Source organism: Zalophus californianus, chromosome 10 (genome assembly GCF_009762305.2).
Source record: "Zalophus californianus isolate mZalCal1 chromosome 10, mZalCal1.pri.v2, whole genome shotgun sequence".
NCBI lineage: Eukaryota > Metazoa > Chordata > Mammalia > Carnivora > Otariidae > Zalophus > Zalophus californianus.
This window is the reverse complement of record NC_045604.1, coordinates 54,463,860-54,486,072: the sequence shown is the minus strand read 5'-3', so window position 1 is coordinate 54,486,072 and position 22,213 is coordinate 54,463,860. Positions and strand designations below refer to the sequence as shown.

Here is a 22,213-nt window from a genome sequence, read left to right as displayed (position 1 = left end):
AGGTGTACACACTAATTCACGTGTAGTGATGGCTGAAAAAGTTATCTTGAGGCCTTTGGGGAATTCTGCAGTTAAATCCAGATGACAGCTTTATCAACGACAATGTTCAGGGAAGCCTGGAGAGATGTAAAACCCTTGACTATAGCTACTTCTTTAAAAGCTTCGTCATTTTGTTTCTCTACTCGTGCAACAAGTCATGACTCTACCCACAGTTTTACCCTTGTGTGTTTTTAATCCATTGCATTCTTTTGTTATAAGAAATTTTTGCACGTAAAGCAAGGGATATTGTATTTGCACTTCACTTTGAGGGATTATCTACCTCAAGAAGCTTTCATTTTGGCTAGGGAAATGGACATGTCTACACCTAATTGAGATACATGACAAAGGTTGAGAAGTCAAGGCCGATTGTTCAGATACAGGGAAAAGAGGGGCTGTGTTTCAGCTGCAGATTCAGAGATGCACCAGATGCACTAAACCATGAAGGGGGTTAGAGGTAGAGTTGGAAGACAAAGCTTTAGGTTGAGAGAACATCCTGAATAAGTGATTTATTCATCTGAACTCTTCAGGATAGGGGCAAGAGAACTTAAAGTCTAGCCAAACCAACTTTTAAAATAACAACAACAAAAACCCACAAAAAACAAAAAAACTGTTTACTGGCTGGTGTAACTGCAGAAGCCATAGACAGGTCTGTCGCAGCCAGATCCACACACTAGAATAATGTCTTCAAACATCCACCTCTTGCTGTCTCTCAACTCTGCCGTTCTCTTTGTTGACGCCATTTGCAGGCAGGTTTGACACCTCTTCACTCTGAGGCTGACTTGCCTACGGGCTTACTTCTTAGAAAGTTGTCATTCCTAAATGAAAGGAAGCTTCTCCTTCCTAATAGTTCTGACAAATGTGCAGTGATGGGCTTTGTGTGGTCATGTGCCACCTCCGTCATCACAGAGGTTAGGCTGGATGGGCGGAGAGAGTGGCTCAGCCTGACCTCTGCAGCCCCATCAGGGCGCCAACCAACAGGACTGAGAGTCGGGGAGAGGAAGCTATCCAAAGTTATCTTTAGTCTACCCACAGGGGAGGCATAGCAAGACCTTGTGATAGACTGGAGAGACTAAAGTTGGATTAGTTTTGACTCTTTCTCTTTCTTAGAGAAGACTGTGAAATAAAGGTGAATCATTAGAGTTGGACCAGTGTTACTTCCCATCACAGCCCTTCCTGATTCTCTGCTTCTCTGAACTCTTACAGCACCTGTGAGCTCCACTAAGCAATGTAATGTTGAATCACATACTGTTTTGTGATCTATAGTGAGACTGTGTATGTATTAGTCAGGATTCTCCCGAGAAAGAGAATCAATAGGACATGTGTGTGTGCACGTGCTCAAGGACAGATGATAGGTAAATAGATAGATAGATGATAGATAGATAGATAGATAGATAGATAGATAGATAGATAGATAGATAGATGATTTTTTATGTGGAATTGGCTCACATAATTATCGAGACTGGCAAGTCCAAAATCTGCAGGGTGGGCTGGCAGGCTGCAGACCCAGGAGAGCCAGTGTTCCAGTTCCAGTCCAAAGGCAGTCTTCTGTAGAACGAGAAAGAGCCATATTGCAGATGAAGTCTGAAGTCAGTCGGCAGGAGAATTCTCTTTTGCTGGGGAGACACAGTCTTTTTGTTCTATTCAGGCCTTTAACTGATTGGATAAGGCCCACCCATATTATGGAGAACAATCTGCTTTACTCAGAGTCTACCAATTTAAGTGTGAATCTCATTCAAAAATACTCTCACAGAGATACCCAGAATAAGGTTTGCACCGTGTATCTGGGTACCAACTTGAGTTGACACATAAAATTAACCATAACAAATTGTTTTTATGTTTACCCTATTGTGTTTGATCCTATTTTCTGGAAATTTTTCTTTTGGAAATATTCTGTTTCCTGTTTTGCTACTCCAAAGAAATGTTGTGATTTTTTTTTTCACTAAAAAGGAAATTTGTATCAGTTGTTTCTAATTCTAATTCTCTTTAGAAAAAGGGTTTTCTTTTTAACAAAGTTAAATTTTAAACAGATATTTTTGCCAAGAGTCAATACTTGAAAAATAATTTTGGCCCTTTTAAAATTACTAATATTATCTGAAACCAAAAAAGGTGGTGAGACCAGTGGTTATTTTTAAAGAAACGGTTTAAATTGTTCTGCTTAGACCGTTTATTGTTTGGACAAAGTGTTGTTATGCTGTGGCAAGCAAACTCAGTATATAAAGATTAAAATTTTCCAAAAATAAATATTCATAAGTTTAGAAAAAATTCTCGATTGTTTAAATAGCAATATTCAATAATGTGTTTAAAATATATGAATATTACATATTCATAAACTTAACTGTTACTATAAAGCAATATAGGACTTTAGATAGATTAAAAACTAGATTGGAATTACTATAACTTCGGGGCGCCTGGGTGGCTTAGTCGGTTGAGCATCTGCCTCCGGCTCAAGTCATGATCTCAGGGTCCTGGGATCGAGCCCCATGTGAGGCTCCCTGCTCCGCGGGGAGCCTGCTTCTCCCTCTCCTCCCCACGTGTGCCTCTCTTGCTATCTCTGTCACTATCTGTGTCTGTCTCTCTCAAATAAATAAATAAAATCTTTAAAAAAAAAGGAATTACTATAACTTCTAGGAGAACCTCAGGACAGAGCACATAAGTTTTCAAATTTCTGTAAGAATCCTCATATCCACATTTGTTTTTACAGCTGCAGATAAAAGCTATTGTTTCAGTGCATCTTAAATACAAATGCAGTGACTGTCAGTTATATGAGGGAACTCCTCCTTCCCCTTACTCCTCCAGATCCTACTTATTCATTGCTGTCATCATTCAAGTTGTTTATTAGAGACATAGGCATACACTGGCCCCACACAGACTGTTAGCAGCTATTGGGCTGAGTGAGAGTTAGAAAAAAAAGAGCTACATTAAAAAAAAAAGAGCCACCCATTGACATAGGTTTGTTGTTGTTTTGAGTGAAGTACATATCTTTTAAATCCTATGTGGTTTTTTTTTAATGGCTGATTAATTTCACATTAATCTTACATAGTTTTATAATGCTTATTATGATACCATATGGAGATGGAAGGAGAACAAGAGCTGTAGGGAGAATAAAAAGGGTAGTAGCAGGTAAAGGAAGAAGGAAGAATAGTGATGAAAATGACAGAAGCAGACAAAGTTGGGTCCTGCCTGCTCTGTCCAGTGGGTCACCGCTCGCAGGATCGGGGGGATTCAGTGTTTTGTCCTGTATTATGGATGTTTCTCGCCGATTGGAGACGTAAGTAGATGCCAGCATTGGACTGCAGTCGCGGCTCCAATCTGTAGACATCCTTAGAACCATCATATCTTTATATCGACTGACATCATTCTGGATGCAGATCGTTATTTATCCTGCCCAGACCAGGAGCTCAGCATGGAAAGCTCCGTCCTAGCAATCCAGGCAATTACTCACGTTTACCATCTTAGCAACGCCTCAGTTACCTGGAGCTCAGTCTCTTAGGTTCCATCCAAAACAGAAACCTAACCCTTCAGGAGATGGCCTGGGTGAGTTTTTGTCTTCAAATAGTCCACATATTTATGAAGCTCCTGCTACATATAGGGCACTGGGCTAAGTCCTAAGGATAGAACAATGAGCATGTTCCCTCAGTGTCAGTCTGAAATCTCACCCAACTCATAAGGTTCGTCTCTAGTGTGGCCAACCCTAAGGATTCCCCTTGAAGCCCACTGTGCTTGAGCTTATCCTTGGACTCACTGATTCATCTCACCCTGCATCCCCCCTGCCAGAGGAGAAGCTCACCAAAGTATCAAAGGTTTTCAACTTCTTTTGTACCCCTCACAGTTCACCTAAGACACTAAACAACTATTTTTTTTAATTAATTAATGAAATACCTGTCCCAAGGCAGCAGACTACAATCTCTACTCCTCTCAAAGGCTTTTCTGGAGCACATTTCTCCCATAGTTTTTTTTTGGTTTTTTGGTTTTTTTACAAGTTGGTTGCCTGCCTCTGCAAATTAGTCTCTAATTGGCCTCTGCAAATTAGAAGAAGTACATAACTGAAAGTGGGGAAAGGTTTTCAGTGAGACATTCTTCATAATGTGGGGCTGGAAAATTCAAAGCTGCGTTACCATGGTAACACTATTTTCATAATGATGGCCTGATTCATTAAGAGAAAGTTAAATGATATTTTTTACTGTTTAAGGTAGTAGAGAAATTGTATGATAATAATAAGGTGCTTAGAAAGGGGCAAGTGTTGCTTATCTGGAAAAATCACTTGTGTAGATCTGTAGGTTGTAGTGCAATGCTCTCCATTGGTGAGAAGAGATGCAGCAAACTTCCCCCCACCAATTAGCTAGTATGTTTATGTATGTATTTTTGCCAGAATACTTTGCATTTCTGTCGTTCCACTTTTAAAGAGTTGCAGTCACCTTAAGAAAATAATCTTATATAGATGATTTCAGTGATCCTCCAAGAAGCCTATGACATAATTCAATAAGATATTTAAGGAAAGAGGGCACCTGGGTGGCTCAGTCTGTTAAGCATCTGCCTTCAGCTCAAGTCATGATCCCAGGGTCCTGGGATCGAGCCCCACATTGGGCTCCTTGCTCAGCCAGGAGCCTGCTTCTCCCTCTGCCCCTCACCCCGCTCTGGTGCTCTCTCTTTTTCTCTCTCAAATAAATAAATAAAATCTTTAAAAAAAAAGAAATTTAAGGAAAGAAAAGAGATGAAAACAAAACACATGAAAGATAGACATCCCCCATCAAGCCCAGATCTCCTATAATGGTTGCTTTAAGGTATGGTGGGAATTATTTCTGATTTGACTATTTCGTCCTCTTACCTGTTAAAGTATTAAGTCTCTAGGAGAAAGCTTTTAAATTAAAATGTTGTAAAACAGACTGTTTCTTGAATACCGTGCAAATAGTTTCATAAGAAAGAAAATTACAATATTGTTTATAAACCATTTACAGTGCTGAGTTGTTATTTTTCATTGTTTAAGTTGCATTAGATTTCACAAAAGCTGTTTGTGAACAAAACTGCAATAGGAAGGCCTGTCCATTGTATTTTTCAGAAGAAAGCTGGTTTTCACAATATTATTCACATTTTGTAAACAGCATCAATGAACCTGCACATAAAAGGTTAAATGTTTGCAGACCATTCTTTTTTGCCTCAAAGATCAGAGACAAATTACTATTTTTATTTTACATTCCCTTGATGAGGATAATGATAAACAGCTGTCACTTCAGTGCTTAGACTGCAAAGAATCCTATTGCAATCCTATAATTTAAACAAAGAAAAAATACATAGTCATACACAGTATACATACAGAAAAAAGCACGACAGAGAATTTGGTTAGAACTGGGTCAGAGAAAAGGGAACATTTGCTCTCTGAAATTACTCAGTTAAAAGAAAAAGTCCATCTATGCATATTTCCCCCATTTATCTTAGCTATATTAGAAAAGGCAAGTATTTCTTCTATCTTTCTAAAATCAGAAAAGAAATTCAACTTGCATTCTGAATTCTGTGACTCCCCGTCACGTCCATGGTATTATCTGAGTAGTTAAAGTTTGCATGTGACCACATATTATTTCCAAAAGCTAAAGAGAACTTCAAATTGTTTTACGGGTTACTCTGGAATACTTGTGTGTGTGTGTGTGTGTGTGTGTGTGTGTGTGTGTGTGTGTGTTGAGAATCCATTCGGTGTTCTCCATTCACTCTGACACTTTCCTTATTATTTGCATCTGGTTTTGAAAAGTGAAAGTGAATGTCTTTTGCATGTTTTGATAAGCAAAAAGTAAAGTAAGGCTAAATGTTAAAAGTAGTGTGAAATGGGAAAATTCAGTGTTTCTATGTAAACATTTAGATGATGGTATAATTTCTTGGTGTTTTATATTTCTGGGGGTTCTTTTAAAAATACTGTTTACTCTGCTTTTCTCTTTTGTTTCAATCTTTTTTTTTTTTTTTTACAAATAGCAATATTTCAATGACATCTTTTTCCTGGAAACTCTTTCTACATTTATTTTATCTATGAAACTGACTTGATGTTTTATGAATGTTTCACTGTTTCATAATACTTGATTTTTTTATACTTACGGAAGAAAAAGAAATTTGTTAAAATTGTATGCATCTTACACTTACTGAACAAATTTCAGCTCTCAGAGATTCAACATGCTCTTCTGTGGATTGACAATAACAAGGTCGCGGTGTGGATCTCCTACAGAAAGTGCTTAGCAGAGTACCTAGAACACAGCAAGTGCTCAAAAAGTGTTCCTGGGACAGGTGGAATATTGATACTGAAATGTCATCGCCCCGACTGTTAACTACCATAGCAAAACCTCAGTATATTTCAGATCAGAGAGACAAACTGAATTGTATTTTATCCATTATGGAGGTTTATGTCACTTTGTATAAAAGCTGTTTTCCTCCCAAAGCTGTTGGTCATCTATTCTCATTTGTATACATAATTTCATAATCATTTTATCATTCTCACTGTTATCAAGTAGTCATGGGTCCTAACTCACCACCCTGGGGTTTCTCTGGTCTCTAGTGTCTCTGACACATAGGCAGGCACACTTGGAACCCCTGAATGCACCAGAGCAGCTTCCTTGATTTAGGTAAACCCCTTGTGGAGTTGTTAACTCCTTCTCCCGTGCATCAAGCTCTGTGCCGGGTGCTGAGAAGGGAGAGAGAAACAAGACACCAGAATCTAATAGGAGAGGAGCATAAACTGAGGCTGGGTATTTTTAAAAAGTGAATAAAAGACACAGAGGAAGTACAGAGCAGGGAAGTGAGGGGTTCTGGGGGCCATCAGGAGCCTGTCCAGAAGGCTCTGAAAGATGAAAGATCTTCACGGGTGGGAGGAGGAGGGTCCAGGCAGACTTCATAGGCCTACAAATATGCCTTTCACACATGCATATTGATTCAAAGGAAAACGTGGAGGTGTTAAAAAAAATACACTTGCCATTTTTATATTGCTTGAATTGAAAATGTTTTATGCTCAAAGTTTTCACCTTAAATTTTCATAGTGTATGTTGAGAGTCAAGTAGCTTTCTAACTCTTATTCCATGAATATTCAGAAAGGAAAGAAAGCAGCTAACATTTATTGAGGCCCTTGGCTAGGTCAGCTCCTATGTGTTATCTCCTTTAGCTTCCACAACCTCACCAGGGACATGTATCCCCGTTTTAAAGATAGGGAAGCTGAGTTTAAATCACATCAAGTAACTTAAATGTGGCCACACAACCAGTACACAATAGAGTCTGAATTTGAACCTGAAGTTTTCACTTTCAAATACATTATCCTTAAAACAACATTGCAGTTACCACTGACTTACAACTTGGGCTCAGCATGGAACACATTTGAAGTGGTTTTTATACCCTAGGAAGGAGTTTGGAAACATGATTGTTTTTTCACTGCTGTGACTTACCTTCCCTCTACCTACCACTTTATGGCTTCAGCTTTATACCTATTTGTCCTAGATCCTATTGTGCTTGTATATCACCAATTAAGAATAAAAGTAGTTCTTTACTACAGAAGACTTGATTTAGTTCTTTCTCTCAGTGACTAAAGACCATTTCAAACAACTGTCATTTTTGAAACTTCCTCTACCTTGCTGGAGTAGCTGTAAGATGCCTCAGAAATGTCCTCAAACTATTGCCCTGAAGCATGGGGCCATACTCTCAGGATTGGAGAAACGACTGTTGTGTTTTAGAGTGAGCACATTATTTTAATATTTTTAAAAAGTATTGGATATTTCTGAGCAAGAGAAGCCTATATAAATGACTAGGACCTATTTCTCTCTTTGTTATTATTGACTTTGTAGGCCTACAAATATGCCTTTCACACATGCATATTGATTCAAAGGAAAAGTTTGTCATTTATAGATCCATTTAAGCACGGGGCTTTGCCTAAAACTGATAGGATGATTGAAAACCTGGCAGATCAAAGTATGTACATTTCCAAGGAAAAGTACTTTATGTCTACAATGGAAGCAATAAATTATCCCCCCCTTTTTTTTGCATTTGTAATTAAATCTTTCCAAATGTTAGAAAGTAGCCAGACCACTAACAATATTTGTATCATGTTCTGGGGCTTAGATGGTTCAACCTGACTTGAAATGGAGACCATTTGTTCTAAATTGATTTCAATGCCAAGCCAATAGGTCAGCCCTTAATGATGAAGATGCCATTCCAGCCCAGCCTCTGGTGGATAAGCCAAAATTAATTAACTCGAGTCCCAAAGTATAGAAAACAGATGCTTCTCTCATGTTGCACAAATAAATTCTTTGTGTATAGATGTGTTCTGTTTTATTCAAAGAATAACAAGTTGGAAGTTAAAATTGTAAGTTTTCCACAATGGAGCCAGCCTTTAGTAGTGATGACAGAAGCATGAATTTACAGAACAAATTCCAGCAAGTGCATGGAAAGATGAATTATTCTCTATATCTCTTATTTTGGCTCCAGGCCAGGCCTAGGAGATTTAGTTTTAAAACCTGGGCTGATCCAAATGCTGATCCATTCCAGAACAGACCTAGGAGTTCCAGAACAACACCAAGGTTATTTCTAATCTATAGAATCCCTGGAGACCTCTCCCAGAGGTTTACATCTGCATCATTTGCTTGGATTCAGTTCTTTGGCCAGCTTGCAAATGGCTGAAGATTAGATTGTTCTCTAGAGGTATGTTGTTAGGTGCACTGTTTATCTGGTTATTCATCTCAGCATTTGCTCAGAATAGTTGCTTTCCCTAGGTTGTGGGTCGCTAAAAGTAGAGGAATAACTGCCTGGTTCTGATCTCTTTTCAGAATTAATGGGTATGTTTAAGATAAAGATGTTAACCATCTAGTAATAGAACTCCATACAGAGTGAGAAGTTGATCATCTGAAAATGTATGGTATTTTTTTTCTTCTGAACGAATGTGAAATAATCCATGTTTTCTTTCCTTTCTGTTAGACTGAAAATGATGAGAATGGCCAAGCAGAAAACTTTTCCATGGACCCACAATTGGAGAGGCAAGTGGAGACCATCCGCAACCTCGTAGACTCCTACATGTCTATCATCAACAAATGTATCCGAGATCTAATTCCAAAAACAATAATGCACCTTATGATCAATAATGTAAGTGATTATAAACTGTCTCATTTTAACTTCTAACCCATCTTAGTGTGGAAACTGCTCATATTCTCACCAGCTTCTTTGTGATATTTTCTGGATGGTTGAATACCTATTACCCAGATTCCTCATTTTCTATTACAAGTGGCAAGTGACTGACCAGTGAAAGAGTATTTAGGGAAGCCAACATGAAACTTACAGCCACAGTACTGTGGAATTCCCTATCGCCTATCTGCTCTTGAAGAGTGTGCATTTGCTCGCAAGAAAGCAGAGCAAAAATACACTGCAGCTGTGCTCAGGGTGTGAGTTAATTGCAAAACTAGCAATAAAACCAGATGCCCCAGCTCCTAGACTTTGAGATTAAAAGCAAAAAATATTTATTCTTTTCTACACACAAACACATAACATACATTGATATGATTATTTTCACTTTCTAAAAACTACGGAATGCTATTTTCACCTGAGCAATGGCTTTTTGCCCTATCCCCTTGGATTCAGAGTCAGTCAACTTCTCTTTTCTAAGGTAATGGTGATATTGCCACAGATCTTAAAGTGCCTGCTAGACGAACCCTCAGTTGATCTGGATTGTACAGAATCCCTCCCTTTTCATGGTTACTTTACAGTAGTCAGGATATGATACTTAAATTACATGATCTAGTTCGGTTCTTTTGACAGCTACTTTATTAAAGGACAAATAATATCACAAGTTATTTGAGAAACTGTCTTTTAGATAAGATAGGCTATAATGCAGTATTTTAAAACAGGCTTTTCTGATTCTTGACAAGGAGACACCAGCATTTTTAGTTCTAGCTGTCTTCTCGGGACACCTTTTTATTTAAATCGATGATATATTATGAGCATTTGCTTGTAACACATACAAGTTAGCTGGCAAAGGTACTGAACACACTCGAATTCAGGAGAAACCTATATTCTGAGCCTGGTTCTGCTACAGATTCTGTTGACCTGAAGACAAATCGGTTAACTTCTTTGCATTCGTTTCCTCCATATGTAAAATACGAATCGTAGAAAAGGTACCTGGCTTAGGGATTTATTTCAGAAGATAGCATATATGGTAGTACTATAAAAAATGTAAGAAACCAATGTGGCTGCCTGCCTATTTCAGAACTATAAAGAGCCCTTGTCCATATTTCAAGATTTCTTTCAAAATTGTATTTGTAAATATGCCATTCTATTTGTGGTTCATGGTGTGTTCATTCCTTGAAGAAAGGTTTCCTGGAAGAAACCCCTTGAAGGAAACCCTTCTTGAAGAAGCTCTAAGCACCCATGGTTTTTAACCCTATTCCCATGCAAGATTTTGCATAATTAAACAAGGCTACTAGGATGCTTTTAAGTATCAGCAGTAGGTAAGCAATATATTGGAAATTTGGAAACCATGAATTGTATTCTTAAGCTTCGTCAATGGCCTGCTGTGTGACCTGAAGCAAATTTGGCCCCCTCTGAGTTGAAGTCAGTCACTTCTAAAATTACGGTAAGAACACTGAGCTGCCTCACTGAATTGTTAGAGAACATAATAAATGCAACTATATGCCATTTTGAAAAATACAGAGTACTAAACAAATAGTCTATGTATTTTTAAAATTACCCTCTTAATTTTCCTTAAATGAGTTCAGGTTGTTTTGCTGTGGTATATCCAGGCACTTGCTTATTTAAACATTTTCCTGATTAAGTATCATTTATCTTTTCACTGTTTTATCGCAAGTCATTAGTGTGGCCATCAGTTCAAACCCTGCTTTGCTCTGCACTATGTTAAATCATCGGCACAGGAAATAGCACTTACTGTCTAGAGCACGAGGAGTTGCCTGACACTAATTAGTTAAAAGGAAAAAGAAAAAAAGACCCTCTTACAAATCTATCCTACTTTCACCTTTTCAAGAAACACACACACACACGTACACAAAGAAACACGGGAGTAATTGCCCTCACCCCTCACTAGTGTGCTTGTTGGCTTTAATGAAATGGCTGAACCCCCGCCCCCCCAGGGAATTCTCCGTGGAGGTAGAGCTCTGCAAGCTGTCTTGAGAGAGACCTTGCACAAGAATAATGAGAAAGAGGACCTTGACGCTGAGACTCACAGGAATGTGGAGAAAACAGAACCATCACGTGATGCTTGGATTCTTACGAAATGATGGTTATCGTTGTTGGAAATTTAACTTTTTGTATCTGTCAGAAAATAGTTTTACATATCTCGGATGACCACTTCTCCTGGAGTATTGTTTTGTTTGCTTTTTTCCTAGATATGTCAAAATACATAGTTATATATATGTATATTTGATAATTACATAGATGTAAAAATATAAATTGCTCTTTTGAATGCCGTATTCTCAGGGCATCTTATTGGACAGAGCACCTGAGCCCTTTTTGTGTTCACTCCGGAAGGGCCCTGTTGAGTACAAGAACCAGAAACACACTGAACACAGAGCACCGTGTCATGCCTATGTGCCGGTTGTTTATTCGATGTTAAGAGATCTTCAAGGTAGAGAATCCATCATAGAATCACAGCTAGAAAACAAATACTCTGCCTCTTCAAGCTAAATTCTATCCACTTAACCCTGCTGCTTCTATAAATGGCGCTGGGTGGACCCTGGTTCTCCAGCACCAGTGAATGCCTGCAACAGGGTCCTCTGTCGGTGGACAGTCACCGTCGAAAGCAGTGCTGTGGCCTTTCCTCTTTGCAATGGGAATGGCTACCCTGCCTTCTGAAAAAGAATATGTTTCAGCCAACTTTTATAAAGTTCAGAATTTGGTGGGCAGTTTCCTTTGAAAGTTTACATTAAGTGTTCTGCCACTCAGGTCTCCATATGGAATTATTTAAGAAGTTTAAAGCCAGCAATAAATGCCTTGCCTCAGACATACTGTAAGCCTTTGTTGAAGCAGAACAGCTGTTGCAGTGCTTAAGTGCGCTGGGGAACAGCGGCACAAAGAAAGAGCAAGTTTATGACAGCCGGCCATTCAGGACCGGCTACAGCCAAAGCAGCGGAGTTTTGGTCGGGACTTTAATGTTCACACACACCTAGCCCCCCAGGGCAAGCACAGTTTGATGGCCTCTGCTCTGCAGCCCACCCCACCAGAAGATTCTCTGTCCGAGAATCGAGCTTTATTGTGAACATCTGCATGGCAGGGCAGTACATGGTTCAGTGTTGGCACCCACAGGACAGCCATCCACGGGGCACTCATTATTTTGCCCCGATTATAAATGGAGAAATTGAGGTGCTGAGAGGTTAAGGGACTCACCCAGGGTCACATAGCCGGGGCTGGCAGAGTCAAGATTAAAACCCAGATCTCACCCTTAGTCAGTTAACGCATATAGTAAGGATGGGCAAACTATGGAGCTCAGCCCTCTCCACCTAGGGGGCTGCTCTGCCCATAGCACTTACCTGGTGTATCTTCCCAGAAGGCTCATTTCCTGGAAGATTTCATTAGGGTTTATTTGAATATGTGAAACAACATTTTAAATCTTAACTAGTAATTCAAACCCAGAAAATACAAAATATAACGTAAAATTTTTATGAAACTTTTAAAGGATCAGATATGAAGCCCGGGGGCATTTCACACTTGGAGTGCGTGCTGCTGCCTGGACCCCTGGACCCCTGGAGCTCCACATTTACTCTCCTTGGCCAGTGGCACTTTGCTGGAAAATTAGTAACATGTGCCCTCGTTTCAAAACTCACTGTAACTTTCATGTGTATGAAGTCGAGTGTTATTTCAAATGTTCATTATTTGAGGGGAAAGTACACCTTAAATACCAGGGCACTGATTTGTTTCCACGGGTCAAGAATTCAGCATCCTGCTCAAGAAACAGATCGGGGCCAGGATCCAGAAGAGTCCCCCCCTCCCCCCTCCTGTGTGCTCCCACCTCCCATCACTCCCCAGCAAGGGTACCGCTACTGATTTCTTAAAGCATAGCTTATCTTAGCTCTGACTGTTCTTGAACTTTGGAATCGTATAGTGGGTGCTTTTCAGTGTCTAACTTCTTTGGCTTGACATTAGGTTTGTGCGGCGCAAAGGATGTCACTTTTTCAAGAAGGGAAACAGCACTGGTCTTTAGCAGAAATACGTCCCTGAGAAATGGAAAGGAAGCTAGAGCAGACATGAAAGAATTGTGAGAGATCAGAGAATCACAAGCTTCTAACCAAGCCCCTTTCCCAAACTAAGCAAATTTAAACTGCCCAATTACATTTTTTGTATATTCACGTGAATGCAAGTGATCACTGTGTTGCAGACTCCCGTCTCGAAATGGCCTCCTTAGTAACAGAATTGTGTGAAAATTCGAGGAATGTCCCTTCTATTTGTGAAGGCTTTAAAATGGTCTTAATTATGAAGACAAAGAAGGCTTAAGATCCAAAACTACTGCAGGTTGATAGAGAAGGGTTAAGTAAGAAAGAGAGGAAAACATGTGGAACGTTTTTAATGACCTCACATTCCTTTACACTGAGCAGAACGACATGGTGCAGTCATGCCTGTTTATCTAGCCTGTAGAGTCTGAACTGGAATGAGGTTTTGTGTATGAGAATTTTTTTGTGAGCCATACCAAGATGTATAGGTTATAAGGTGTTATAATTAAAAGCATAAATATTATTTCAAGTCTTGCATCCAAGTATAATTCGTTTATGTCATGTTCTGTGAGGTGTATTCTAAATACCATCACCTCCAGGGGATCTTACTGGGCCTCGATTGTCACGCAGAATCCTTGAAATTTATGTATTTGCACCACGGACATACAGACTGCTCAGAAAGTCCCTGAAGTGTCTGGAAACTCCCTGACATCCCTCTACCTTTGTTCCAGTTGTGGCATCCCAAAGCTAGGCAAGCAGGAGAAGAGTCTTTCTAAAATTTTGTTTTAGAAACGTTAACCTCCACTCTGTATTGAACGCCTGCACCATTGCAATAGCTTTCTGTGTGTTCTTCTCCCTCTAAATACCTCAGACCAAACGTTAACCTCCACTCTGTATTGAACGCCTGCACCATTGCAATAGCTTTCTGTGTGTTCTTCTCCCTCTAAATACCTCAGACCAATTTTGTCTGCATGCTTTAGAAAGAACAGCTTCTGCTTGCAGAGCACTAACGAAATGCTAGGCATTGCGTGAGGCAACTTATAATCATTTTTTCACTTGATCCTCACAACAGCTCTTGAGACAGCTGCTGCCACTGTCCCCATTTTACAGATCAGGAGCCTGAAACTGGAGGAGGTGCTTGTTTGCTCAAGAACAGTTAAGTGTGGGAACTAGGACTCAGATTCAGAGCTGTCTGATTGTAGAGCGTGAGCTCTTAACCACTGCGCCATACTGCCATTTTCTCCTGTGCCAGTAGTGATGCTCCTATTAATTCACAACATTGCCAAATCTTTGGGATAGTAGGCAAGTTTTAGCGTGTCATGTTCTGATGTGGAAGAGTTGATTCAAGGCAGATCTTTGATCAGAATGCTGAAATAAGCCCTTATTATTTTATTTCGTGGTTTGTTTGACAGTCGCTTCTTAATTCAGATCTGCTTTAAATCTATTCTTGGAAGGACCTTCTTTTAAATTGTGTTTAATAGATTCTAAGTGATACTCCAGTTAGATGTAAAGCTTCAGACTAGCTTAGCCCAACTGCTGTTCAATGCCAGGAAAATTGTCTGGTTTTGAGTTTTGCATTGCGTCATCTATCTGAGTGCATGCACATGCCCAGCGGCAGAAGATTCACGCAAATGTCCCTGACTCCTTGGGTACCTGCAAGTATGTTTTAAAAGTGACTAAATCTCCAAAAAGGGGGGGGGAATGAAACATTCCTTAAGCCAAATTTACTGTCTTTCCTCTAACTCTCCTTCCTGACTTTTGATTTTCTGTTTTCCAACTCACCCCAACCTCAGTGCTTGAAGTGTCCTTGTTCCTTTTGCTCCTGCCCTTTCACATCAAACCAGCCTATGCCCACCTGGTTTTTCCTCTATCGTGTAATTGATATGTGCCCATCTTTTCTATTACACTGCAGTCTCGCTAAATGAAAGCCCTACCATCTAGAAATGATCTATAATGGTCTTCTATCAGATTTCTTTCTCTCTGCTACCACCCTTACAAATTCTTTTCCAATCACAGACAGATTAATTTTCCTAAAACTCTATTTTATTGTTTCACTTACTTGCTTAGAAGTCTTCCATGGCTTCCCACTGCCAAGTGGATACAGTTCAAACACTTTTCCTTGGCGTTCAAGGCTTTCACATCTGGCCTCAGGTTACCTGGCCAAACTTACCTTCCACAGCTATCACACATAAACCTTCTACCCTACTAGACAGTTGCCCAAATACATCTCGTCTACTAGATTACTTCCACATTTTAATCACTCTTGGTTTGCAAAATATGGAGAGAATACTCTTTATTTCACCACAGTGAAGCTGTGACTCAGCTGAATTTTCTGATCAGCAGAATTATTTACATAGTTTGATACCTTTAAAAAATAATAAAGCTATGTGTTTTCGACTGTTGTCATCTCTTGGTTACATATTTCACTACAACCTAGGGATTCTGAGCCTCTGACAGCTATGCTGCTGTCTGCCTGAATTTGTAACAATTAAATATGCTGGCCTTTGGTCTTTCCTAAAAAGATCCAGTGACTCTAGATAAGCATTAGTCTCATTTAACAGAGAAACTGAAAAATCCGAGTTGGTTTATTTTTGTAGGCTAAGTTAATCAGCATACTTGCAATACCACTCTACAATCATGATGCTTAAACATAAATTGTCTTTGCTAAGCACTCAATCAAAGTGGGATAAGGAGGTAACAGAAAGAGCACTAGACTTTGAGTCCAAAGACTTGGGGTTTGACTTAATATTATGTGACTTTGGGCAAATTACTAAACTCTCTGAACTTCAGTTTCTTCATCTGTAAAATTGAGATCATAATACATTTCGTAAGTATGTGGTGAGAATCCAATCAGATAACTTGTGAAGGTATGTAGGACATACCATCTTTCATTGATTCCCACATTCACTTGTTTCATATTTAATAGTTTTGACATGAAGATGCATGTCACACTCAATCGCATCTTGGCATTCTGTCATAGTTTAATTAATGGTGTTTTTCTTAGTGGCACATAAAATTATGGTGTGTCTTAAAGTTACTGGTATCTTTGATTTGATGAAATATGGCAGCTGGTGCTCCCTGCCTCAGTGCTGTGCAATGTATGCATCCTCTCTGTTCTCATTCTGCTACAAACTGCCACTCCCCTAAGACTTATACACGTTGTTCATACTTAAGTCTGTTTCCCTATATCTGTTAACTATGGAAACCCATGTCAGTCCTCATTACTGTGAAGGAGTTCTATTGTAAACTTCTAGAAAGCTGAAAGTATATCCTTTTTTTATTTTTTTATTTTTTGTAAATCAACTTGCATGATTATCTGAGGTTCTGTATTTAATAAAAATTCACTTATTGGTGCTCATTCCACTTTCGCGTTGACATTGAAACCTGGGATCTTAATAGTATTCCAGTGATTTTGGTAAAAGCGAGGTAAAGGACTGGGAATACCAAGGAATGGATAACTTGCGGTATTACCTAGGTTTCTTTATATCCTTGTTTTCTGCTGAAAATACTGCTGCTTACCTCCTGGTACCTGCCCTCATCTCTATGCCAAGCGGCCTCAGACAACAATGTGGAAATGCTGGAAATGCTGTGCATAACCAACAGGCCCTGTTCTGGTGATGGCAAGGTTTAGTCCTCTTTCAACTGATGCAGGTTTTCCTTTAGTCCACGGTCATAAGACAGAGGGGAAAAGTGTCCCTGCACTGGTGCGGAGGATTGGGAGGACAATGAAGAAAATAAGAGTAAACAGAAGCATACGCATCATACATCTTGCGTACATCATGCATCATGCATCTCTTCCCAGAGTGGGTGGTTATGGACTTGGTCTACGGGCTCTGAGCCAGTTTATACCATGTGATCACTCATGTATTCCCATTTTCACTTTTCTGTGGTGACCTGACAGGTTAAAGATTTCATAAACTCAGAGCTCCTAGCACAGTTATATTCCTCAGAGGACCAAAATACCCTAATGGAGGAATCTGCTGAGCAGGCTCAGCGCCGGGATGAGATGCTTCGAATGTACCAAGCCCTTAAAGAAGCCCTGGTGATCATTGGCGACATCAACACTGCCACCACGTTCACCCCTGCACCACCTCCTGTGGATGACTCCTGGATACAGCATTCCCGCAGGTAGGAAAATGGCCCCGTGTCCCCCGAGGCCTGCCAGGCTTGTCCAGTATCATTTTCTGAGTGTGCCTCCCTAAACCAATATGAACCTAAGGAATAAAGAGGAAAAAAGATATTTAAGCTCAGGAGAGAGAGAGAAGGTCAGATTATCCCTTCAGAAACGAACACGATACAGCCCTTACAGTGGAACGTTATACAGCCCTCAAAACGAATAACACGGTTCTATACTGAGATGAAAAGATAGTCAACTTAATATGAAGTTTTAAAAAAGTAAGTTGTAGAACCTTATGTTCTAAGATGTACAAAAGAAAAGGAATTTATATATTGTAGTGAGAATATTGTGTTGTGTTGTAGCCTAAGATACAGTTGAAAAGGATACACAGGAAACGACTACTGGTTGTCTCCACAGAGTGAAGGGTTGGGCGGAGGGGAACTTCCTTTTCACCATTTACCCCTTTTATACCTTTTTTAAAAAAAATTCATGTAAGTAACCTCTACCCCCACGGTGGGGCTCAAACCCACGCCTGGAGATCAGGAGCCCCCCGAGCGACTCGGACCGACCCCGCCAGGCGCCCCTCCCTTTTATGCCTTCCAACGTTCGGGACACGGCCCAAGTTACTCCGTCAAAAGTATAGTTTTATACGAAAATAATGGATCGTGGATCACCACATCAAAAACTAATGATGTATGGTGACTAACATAACAATAAAATTTAAAAAAAAGTATAGTTTTTACAGAGCAGCCCGGAAGTCATAAAATATTTTTTTGAAGATGAGCTCGGAATGAAACTGCTCTCGTCTGTCCTCAGGTCCCCCCCGCCAAGCCCCACCACCCAGAGGCGGCCAACGCTGAGTGCTCCCCTCACGCGGCCCGCGTCCGGCCGAGGGCCCGCGCCCGCCATCCCCTCCCCCGGCCCGCACTCGGGGGCGCCCCCGGTGCCCTTCAGGCCCGGCCCGCTCCCCCCTTTCCCCAGCAGCAGCAGCAGCAGCAGCGATTGGTTCGGGGCGCCCCCGCAAGTTCCCTCCAGGCCCACGAGGGCCCCGCCCAGCGTCCCCAGGTGAGTGCTTCTGCAGGCCACGCACGCTGGGGGGATGCTCTTCGGTGCTCTTCTTCTAGCCTAACAGACAGAATCTAGTTGGAAAATAAAATTGCAAAGATATTATCATACACATTTGCAATTTTCACCCAGGAGAGAGGTATCATGGGAAAACCACGGAGCCTGTGACACCATTTAAAAACCAGTATGTAGTCCAAACCTCTCCTTTATCCACTGGCACAAACTAAACGGGACCAAAGAAAACAGGGTCCAAATAAACGACATCGGGGCAGCTGTTTGTATAATTTGAAAGAGCACTTTGAAAGGAAAGAAAGAGCCATGGCTAGGTTATTGCAAGCTGCGTGCTTCGTAGGTCATGAGGGAGTATCAGGAGCTAAGGCCTCACCTCTATTACCAGAGGAATTCTGGAAAACCACTAACTTCGAGGAATAGTATCCATTTGCCCCCTGAACTATAACCCTTAAACCCAACGTTATTAACTTTACTGTAGCCTAAGTAAAAACTGGGCTGATTAGTTTGCAATATATTTTTAAAAACTATGCGTAGAAATTTTAACACAGACGCGATGATTGCTGCATGCAGTTGCTAACCATATATGAGATGGAACATTGTACATTTGAATAATACATTTGGGCACAGGGAAGCAGATTTTTCAGGCTTACTTGTGAAACAAAATAATGAATAAATGAAACGTGAAACATGTACATAGTTGAAGCTATATTCTCACCTTTGTACGTTTACAGCCAAATATGTACAATGTGTATAACTACAGATTTTAAAAATAGAAGGAGTTGGGAGGCTTTTTCCTCAACATCAGAAATTTTAACAGGAAAGGAAATTAGCTCATACAGAAATTTAATTTTTTAAAAGTATTCAGTTTAGGCAATTAAAATATTTGTATGCTTGAGAAAGAAAAACCTTGCTATGCACGTACCATGAAAGAAGGGTAACTTCCTCCCCCCCACGAAGCCTGAGTCACCTCACTCTCTGATTACAGGGCTTACATTGATTTTGATCTTCGGGCTGTTGGGTGTAATGAAGAGAATGGGCATCTTAAACTCATAAACAAAGGGGGGACGAGCAAGACTAGCAGGGGATGTGGATTCAGAAGGCCTGGTTTGCTACAGACCTTGCACAGCTCATTGAACTCTGAGCTAGGGGTTCCCCATCTATGAAATAAGAACAGTTTCAACAAGGCTGTTACCCAGTCGTATGTAATGAGCCTGATAAACTGTAAAGCACTGTGGCTGTCAGGATGATCATCACTTGGGTCCTAATCAAAAAGGATACATGTACTCTCAAACCTATATTTTCTCCCTCTAAAACGAAGATTCAGCTTTACAATTTATTTGGAACAGAGCTACATTTCTGATAATAATAGTAAAAGCAATAGCTAATATTTATTGTGCTCTCAGTGTATGCTAGGCACTGTCCTAAGTGCTTTGCAGGTACATTTGTGTTTACTGCTCACGACAGCCCAAAAGGAGAGGTGATTATCCATTTTACAGATGAGGCATAGAGGTTCAAAGAGTTCTCCCAAGGCTGCTCAGCCAGACCCTAACGGAGCTGGGCTTTAATCCCAAGCAGTCTGACTCCAGAGCCCAGTCTTCCAATCACAGTACCAGGGTTTCTCGACCTTGGCACTCTACTGCCATGTTTGTCGTGGGGGGCTGGCCCTTGCATTTTAGTATGTTTCGCAGCATCTGGGCCTCGACCCACTGGATGTCAGTCATACTGCCCCACTTGTGACATCGCTAGTGTATTTGGGGAGGTGGGGCATGGGGTGTAAAATCTGCCTCCCCTTGAGAACCACTGCACTACAGTATTGCAGAGATTTTCCCTTCCACGTGAAAAATAAATAAATAAATAAATGTCAGCGTTGAGCCTCACCCACTACAAGCAAGATTAAATGATTGTTTTAGGAAACCTCAGACTGACTGGTAATGTATCTGCCATTGTGCCAGGAAGGTATGGAGGCCACTGGGGGAGGGTAGGAGAGGGGGCGGGCAGGAGTCCCATACAGGAGCCTCGAAGTGGGCTATTTTGTCTGTTTAGCTACAAGAAGGAACCAGAGCAACCTGGTGGTGCCTTTCCTCAGGAATGAACATGCATGTCTTTGTTTGCTTGCTTGGCTGCTTTACCTCTTGGTTTCAGATAAGCTGGCTTGCCAATACCCTTCAGAGATACTGTTGAATGCTAAATTGATTTGTTAAGCGGGATGGAGTCGCCCTTGGTATTTCCAAGCTCCCTCACAGAAGGTAGCGGGCAGGAATCAGGAATCAGTAGCTCGCACTAGAGAAGGGGAACTGCCAGGTTTAATGCATCTGTGTTGGGGAATTTATAGGACACCAGTTATGTTATTCAAAATTTCTAGACTATTCTCCACTTGGAGCCAGACCTAACGCCCTGGCCTTGAAAAGAGTCTCAAATGTAAAACAGAAATGAGGCTTCGGAGTAAAAGAGGAAAGTTGGTTTTTGTGCTGAGCCTTCAAATTTCAGCGCCAGTTCAGCGCAATGGGAGGGAAACCCCTCTGGGGGGTGGGGGGGGTCACCTGAGAGAGACCAAGAGAGAAGCTGTCAGGATCCTTAGGCCTATTAAAGTTTAGCTTAAGATGAAGAATTCTGACCACATAAAGTCTGTTTTTAATAAAAGCCAGAGCAGGAATCCTACCAAATGCAAGCCAGAAATGGGGTTTAAGATTTCAAAAAAAAAAAAAAAAAGAAGAAGAAAGAAAGAGAAAAAGAAAGACAAAGATGGAAAAAGAAAGAAAAAAGTTGAGGGAAGCTCTTGTTGAAACTTCACCTTGTTCTGTTTATTTATATATTCTCTTTTCCCTCTGTGATTTGCCTCCATTTTCTCTATTAAAAACTAAAAAAAAAAAAAAACATTGAAATGCCATTATCCATCATCTCCAGGAAAACAACCCATAGCTTTTCAAGAAGGAAGTTTGATTTTTTTTTTCCTAGGTCTTTACTTTCTTAAGGGCCCTTTCTCCCCTTTTACCTGAAACCAGAAACTCATAACGTGACAAGACAGTACAAGCCGTGTCCCACTGACTCCCTGTTGGGCTTTAATATCACAAAGGCAATAACTGAACTTTCAGAGGCAAAATATTCTGCCATTCGGCATGTGCCTGTACATAATTTTCTTCCGGATAATTTGCGACTTCATTAGCAAGTTAGGATTTTGACGTTTAAGAACTTGTATGCCTTTATTTTAAACCTATTCAAATGTAATGAAAGCACTTGCAATTGGACAGAAACCATGAGCGTTCTGGGTTGTTTTTTTTTTTAATTTATTATTATTCTATCTTTCCATTCCAATGTAAAGGAAGAGGAAGGAGAGGGGCGGGTGGAGTCATTTTTGGCCCAGCTTTTCTCAGCTGCTCAAGCTGTTCTGGTTTCTGCACATGGAGCCTTTCAGCGAGAGAGCTGGAAATCCTGCAAACTACATGCCTGTTCTAATTAGTTCCACCTGATCCAGGGGAGCATCTCTATCCCAGAGAGACTCACCAGTAGGGATGCTTCTGCCATTAGTTGAGTGTATGCAAATCTGATTTGTGGAACATTTTCTATTGCCAAAATCTTTGGCTTGCCCCCTGCCCTCCCACTCCACTCAACTTCTCTGACGGGGCTAAAACCCAGTTTGAAAATCCCAGCCAGTTGTGTTCCTGTTTAGCAAGATGATCTTAAGCAGACATCAGCACCTCTTTGGGGGCCCTGTTCTTCTTGCTTGAAGATCCTAATCTTCATCAAATATTAACTTTAGGGCTGATGTAGCTATTTTCGGTTATAGCTTCTTAAAATTAGTTAATTGGGAATCACAGCC

The 22,213-nt window shown here is 40.6% G+C and overlaps 1 protein-coding gene across 8 annotated transcripts in view; it reads left to right on the top strand.

The window, feature by feature from the left end:
- Positions 1-22,213, top strand: part of DNM3 (dynamin 3) — a 585,110-nt gene that overhangs the window by 536,425 nt on the left and 26,472 nt on the right. For all 8 annotated transcript variants that reach the window (XM_027613359.2, XM_027613356.2, XM_027613361.2 and 5 more), the window contains 3 exons: positions 8,971-9,135; positions 17,104-17,330; positions 18,136-18,384. In XM_027613359.2, coding sequence (XP_027469160.1) covers positions 8,971-9,135; positions 17,104-17,330; positions 18,136-18,384 — 641 coding nt within the window. The remainder of the gene's footprint in view (positions 1-8,970; positions 9,136-17,103; positions 17,331-18,135; positions 18,385-22,213) is intronic.